This window comes from Ammodytes marinus (genome assembly GCF_949987685.1).
Source record: "Ammodytes marinus genome assembly, chromosome: 2".
Classification (NCBI taxonomy): domain Eukaryota; kingdom Metazoa; phylum Chordata; class Actinopteri; order Uranoscopiformes; family Ammodytidae; genus Ammodytes; species Ammodytes marinus.
Window position 1 is genome coordinate 24,823,768 of NC_137231.1, and position 6,565 is coordinate 24,830,332.

Genomic DNA, 6,565 nt, shown 5'->3' on the forward strand with positions numbered 1-6,565 from the left:
AGGGCCTGGAAAAACATTTGCATGAATTTGATACGGATTCTTTAGCTTAATCCAGACATGCTGTGAGTCGGGTAGTCGGGGAGAAGTTGGGTAAGTTTCATTTATTTCCATACATAACAAAGCATTCAATATGTTTACTGGATATTATTGATGTTGTATGTATTCAGAATATTCATACCACTTTTGTATTAGTTTTGCTTTGCTTAGACGGAATAGGCTGAGTCTATTTGCAGGGGACGGAGCCAGGCCAACTTTTTACTTCTCGACCTGCTGGAAATCCAACTTATTTTTATTATCACTAGAGTCACTAGAGGAAAATTCTGTGCAAGTATCACTCATTGTACTGCCAGATAATCGTGCTAGGGGGGCCCCAAAAACAACCCATCCCCCTCTGTCCTGGTTCATAGTCTCCTCATGCTGCTGGGACATGGCAAATAAAACCATGTTTGCTTTGTGAACATTTAATTAAGGAATATGCATCATGTAAACACAGAATGAGTAAAAGCTTTAATAGCTATTTTTTTCATGATGAGATGGAAAGCAGGGCAGATAATATAATGCGCTAATGCTCCATATTCTCATAAAACCAATTTCCACTCCTGAGGCCTTTGTCCAGTAATCCAGCGTTAAACTGGAGCGTTGTGCTTTGGATAAGCAGACACAATGGACTCTTGCTTCTGTCTTTGAGATGGAGAATCTCAATATGTTTCCCACAACTTACTTTTTAGCCACAGTGTGTATAAACCCCCAGCTAGCATTGCATTCACATTAAATGTGGGTCCACTCTCCACACAGACACTGGGTTGCTGGGGGAGGTGAACCGAAGGAGGCCAGGCTTAAACACAGCAGTGTCACACAGCAGTCAAGTGCAACAAGGGTGTCTTTTCTTTTATTCTCAGTGGTAGGTGGCTCAGTCATGCTGGACGACATGCACTACAACTTTTCATTCTTTACAATACACTGCGGCCCCATGCACAAAGACAAAGAAAATAGCTCAAAGAGAGAGAGAAACTTTAAAATGTGTTTGTTTTGTTCTAAGTGACTTGTGCACATTTCAAGTGGCTCCAACAGTCCCTGAGATTAACGGGGGACCTTCCCTGTAAAACGCAATTAGCGTGGAAACAATACACTTAGTACACCTCGAAATCCTGATCCTGTGTTTGTGCTTGTGTCTTAGACAGTCTGTTTGTTTACTTAACCACTGATTGCCATATGCTATTTTAATATGGGAGTCCAAAATCATCAGGAGAGGCTGCAGTTTTAAAAGCAACCCCACCTGGGCTTAAACTAATTGCAAAAAGTGGTGTTTAAACATTGGTGTGTTGAGCTGTGCAGTCCTCAACACTGGAGGAGTTTTTTTTTCTTCTTAAAATAGAGACTGACATCACATACATTTTGCTTACCATGCCAAATCAGTAATGTCTCCTGATCCCGCCCCAGACATTCCTCAAGCTGCCAGGGCCTCCTCTTCATCACGGCAGAGGGTTGTCAATCTGTCTTGTCCAATTTACCTCTGCGTCTGTGTGTATGTGACTATTTGCACAAGTTTTACACTGTGCCTATGTATCAATTTAAAAAGTGCGTCCTGATATACTATCAGGACGTCTTAGGAATCCTATGTGCGTTTTTTTGCAAATGATTGTGTGCAGGCATTTGATTTCCCTTCTACCTGTGTGTGTGTGTGTGTGTGTGTGTGTGTGTGTGTGTGCCCCTCCAGCCCTCCTCCCTTCCCACACCCTCCATGTTCCTTCCTGTTTCCTGTTCCGCTGTCCGCTGCACAGGAAGCCTGGCCGTGCTACTGAGCTGCTAGAAAAAAAACTTGTGAGTCACTGAGCTGTTAAAATGAGGTGACTTGCAGGAGAAAAGAGCATGGTCCATTTTTTTGTTTTGTTTTCCTCCTAATCTGCATCTCGTACACCTCTTACTCGGCTTTGCTTTTGTTTCTCAAACAAATGGCTCGTGGGGTCTTTAACTTTGCACACAAAGGCACATTTGTCCTCGATGTTTAACCACCTGCTGACTCTTGGTTTTTACTGTCTGTAAGTAAGCTCAATCCAGCTGGGACGTCAGTACTGTATGCACCGACTGTTGGCTCTGGTGTAACTCTGAGTCGGTCCCTAAAAAAATTAAATAAGTCTGTAAAATGTATGTGACTCATGTGCACTGCTACATTGACAGTTGCTTTGAAGAGTCTCCATCATTATAAATTGGCAAACTGTCCAATAGCTGAGCAGTAATTTGCTGCTGTGAGGAGCTTGTGGGTTTAAAGGGTTGTGACCCTTGTCAAACGTGAGGGGGATTCTGCTTCGGTGAGATCATGCCTGGCCAGTCGAGGTAAATGACTTTTTAACTCGGCTGAGCCGAGGCCAAATTCAGAGTTCAAAGTTCAAGTCATGAGGAACAACTAACAAGCTCGGCACTCGATGTGGCAGTGCAGATCTGGAATCAGTCCGCAACCTGACCCACTTCTGACATGACCTTAACCGCACGCCCCCCTCGCTCCGCCGCGCAGAGGGAGGTCAAGTTTAGAGGTCAAAATGGTTCTCTGTGTGTTATGTCATCTATTAGGAGACTTGTTTGTGATATTAGCAACATCCCTCACATGTATTTCATATTTGATTGATGTTATTCATGTTTCACCAGAGCTCATGTTACCGTTTTCTCTTAAAATGAGACAAACGCGTGTCTGCTGTCACAGCTCTTTTTGTAGCTGCCATTACAGGCTTTAAGTAAAATCCCTCTTCATCTTCCAGACTGCTGGGCATAGGCTGTGCACGATTGTGTCCATGCTGGCTGGAATGTCTGCCGGCCGGGCCCTTTTATTAGGCTCATCCATACCACAACATTATATGCTCTCGTAACCTGGCAACTGCAGGTTCTGGCTGGTTACCATAGTGAGTGCCCATTGAGTGACGTCGCTGGCCCTGCTGGCCTCTCTCCTCGCTCTCTCCTCTCCTCGTTGGAATGAGGGCCTTATTAAAGGTGCTCCCCCCTCCCCAATTCTCCACACACACACACACAAACTCTCACTTAACCCCTTGCTCACACACACCCCAACATGCACCCTGCGCTTCGTCACCCTCTGTGTGGGGACCAGAGGAGTGGAATTAACAATCCCACAAAAACATCTCACTGAGGCAGACTGGACCATCCAGGGAGTGTCTTTGTTTAGAAAAACCCATACACACCCCAAAAGCGGGAACGCCTACTGTAATGTGAACACTGGGCTGTACTGTCATGACTACATATCCCAGTTTTCACAGCATTTCAACAAGTTTTAAAAACATTTTGTCTGAAACCCAACAGATGGTGTGAAAATATAATTTAAGCTATAATGCAAGAAACTACGTATACAAGTAACAATGTATTGATCAATTGATTATTTGTTTGTTCATGTTAGATGTTGTAAAATTTAAACAATATTGTTTGTAACTTCCAAGTAAGCATATTTAAATAGCTTGTTTTGTTTGACCAACAGTCAAATCCCAAAGATAGCGTGATTAATATAAAAAAATAACATATAAACCAGTGAATATTCACATTTCAGAAGCTATAATGAGTTTTTTCTTCATAAAAATTTCTTCAAATAAATGATATCAAAAATTGTTTGCAGAGTGATCAACTTATCAACTTATCATTTCAGTTCTACATGAAAGATCATTCTCAACCTTGGGAATATGAAATATGTTATTAAAAGTAAGTAAATAATTTGGTAAAGTAATCCCAACTCTTGCCAGATTTACATTTATTCAAAATACCATGGTCTTCAATCAGTTTGTGGAGTAACAAGCTCAAACTACTGTTTCCAATGTCAAGAAAGAGCTGGTGTAGTCCTAAAAGTGCTGTGGATGAAATCAAAGACAAAGCTTTACATAGCCATCTCAATGACAACTGAGCAAACTTCATCCACTGATGAAGACCTAGTTTTGTGGTTGAAAGCTCCTGAAAATGATCGTAAAGGGACCCAGAATTGGAATTGTTTAGTCTAACCTATCATAATAGCCTAACGAGACTTGGCATTAATATAGTTTTTTACAACGTATAGCAATATTGTGTTCAAATGTAAGATATACGAGTGGGAAGTGACTTAAAAGTATTGGTTCACAATTTATTAGAGCTTTCTCTTGAAAAATATTTCAGCATGGCCATATGATCAGCTAAGATTCTTAAGTGACCAGCAAAATAAGCTTGTTGTAATCCAGTCACCGCCTTAAAACCAGAGGACTGTGACTTATAGGCGTACAAAAGAAAATTCTGTTTTCTATTGTTGTTACAAGCTAAATAATAATTTCTCTTTTAATACCTTTATTTCAATGTTTGGATGAATATGGAATCCATGATGTAGTTGCGGATAAATTAACTGCTTCAAAAAGTAATGTAATCTTTTGTAATGAAACGCTACAATGTGGGAAAGTGACGACGAATGAATGGGGTGACTTGCGGGAAGACGATTCCAGCAACTTCTCTAATTTGAACGCCTTTCATTGACTGCGGACGAGGAGAGGTGGGGGTGGTCTGAAAGGGGTAGTGGTGGGGGTTGTGGGGTATTGTGAGTTGAACAGCAGAGCCCCACTCTAGCTGAATGGGTATTGTCATCTGGATTTCTATGGCCAACCAAAAATACTTTCTCCCGCCATGGGGGTTTATGGATCCACGGTGGGAACGGCATGCATTACGCACAGCCAGGGCACACACACCATCATCACAGCTCGGGTTGTCATTCGTATTGTTTAAGAACACACTTTACTAAATATTTCAGACAATATATTCGGTTTAATCTTAATAAAATGAAACAACATTGCATCTTCAAATACACGAATAATGAAATCATTACATCAAACGTCAACAAACCAACAGAAAACAACGTTTATTCCTATATTAAGTTTTTGAAAAGAAAAAAAAAAGAGTTCCTGCAGTGACTGTGATGCAAAAAAAAAAAAACGTTGCAGGTGCTCCGTGCAGCCGAATAACGGTCTGTAACTTTGTAGTGTTGTGAACCTGTAGATCCCGGAGGTCCAAAATTAGACCGCAAACTTCAAAATCACCGCCATTCAATTCTGAAAAACACAAACAACTGTCCGGGATTTATAAGGGCTTTTATATGTCTACGCTTTTCTTCTCCGTGCTTTATTGCTATTGGACGTTGGAGTGCTCAACATGTCTGCGTAGTTGCACTAAAGGAAATGGGTATTTGAATGTGCTGGATTTCAGTCATTCTCTGTTACTGTTCAGGTTTGTGCTGACAATGCACATCAAGGTAACAGAACAGAGTATATATTCGATGATAAGAGTTCCTCTAAAAAAGAAACACTTTGTAGTTACGACGGTAAACAACTTCTAATTCTAATAAGAAGACATACAAAAAAGCATGTACCTAACAAAGATACTCGTTGCCGTGAGCAACCTCTGGTAGTTGTAGTCTTTTTTTTCAATCTCCTGCAAAAAAGGATTCGTGAATTCGTGGTCTGAACGCAGTGTGAAAACAGCAGAGGTGTTTCCATTGATTTTCAGATCAGATTTCTTAAAATGAAAAAAATAACAAAAAACAGCAAGTTCAATAGATAGCCTAACGTCCGTCAAAAACAGCTGCAAGTCACTTTTACGCACCGTCGCCTGCAGCAAAACTAGGCTACACATAATTCCTTTTGTCGTATTCCCCGTTCGGCGTGGCTCTCTTGGTCGGTGCGTATTTTACAGAGTATCCTGAGTTGCTACTGGATGGACAGGAGCAGCACAGCAGCGACCCCCCGATCAGCAGCAGCGCAGTCGCTGCCCAGCCGATGTACAGCGCGGCGCCGATCTCCCTCTTCGTGGACGCGGGCACCTGTGGATTGTAGAAGTCCGATATGATGTTGTTGGCCATCCAGCAGAGAGGCACCAGCACGAACAGACCACTGATGATGTAGATCACCCCTCCGGCGTTCACCACCCGGGCTTTGACGTACTCAGCGCGGATGCAGCTGGTGCACTGCGCCCCGGCAATGACAACCATGAGCCCCAGGACGCCCATCACCGAGGAGATGATGGTGAGCGCTCTGGCCGCCTGCAGGTCGTGGGTGAGGGCGAGCACGGAGTCGTGCATCTTGCACTGCATCATGCCCGTGCTCTGCACCACACACGTCATCCACAAGCCGTCCCAGATCGTCTGAGCCACCACGATGTTGGCTTCGATGAAAGCCGTCACCTTCCACATGGGCAGCCCGCACGAAACCATCACCAGGAGTGAGCCAATTACGCACATCGATAGTCCCATGATCTCCAGTCCGGCCGACACCATTTTCGCACTTTACTTTCAAACAAATCTGTCTGAAGCTTCACAAACTCTCCCCTTATTTTACTTCTTGCTAGCCGCGATGTAAAGGTGCGTCAATCGTTAGTTGCGCATCACTCGCCACATTTACTGTGAGATGTAAGAGACAGCAGCTCTCTCTTTGTTAGTGGCTGGATGTGAAAACAACTGGAATCACAGCAGCACCGAACCACCAATATCTGCGTTGTGGGGGTGTTTAGACTCGAGGATAAACTTTCTTCCAATCAGATGTGTCCGCATCCTCAGGGGACCAAT

The 6,565-nt window shown here is 43.1% G+C and overlaps 1 protein-coding gene across 1 annotated transcript; it reads right to left on the reverse strand.

Annotated features, from left to right (window-relative positions):
• Positions 1–4,951: 4,951 nt before the first annotated feature.
• Positions 4,952–6,435, reverse strand: cldn5a (claudin 5a). The gene has a single exon (XM_080049047.1). It carries the CDS (start codon positions 6,275–6,277, stop codon positions 5,630–5,632), a length of 648 nt encoding a protein of 215 aa, XP_079905173.1. The 5' UTR covers positions 6,278–6,435; the 3' UTR covers positions 4,952–5,629.
• Between the last annotated feature and the right edge of the window lie 130 nt (positions 6,436–6,565).

Coding starts and splice junctions, on each gene's coding strand:
- cldn5a (XM_080049047.1), bottom strand. CDS start 6,277: ATGGTGTCGGCCGGACTGGAGATCATGGGACTATCGATGTGCGTAATT.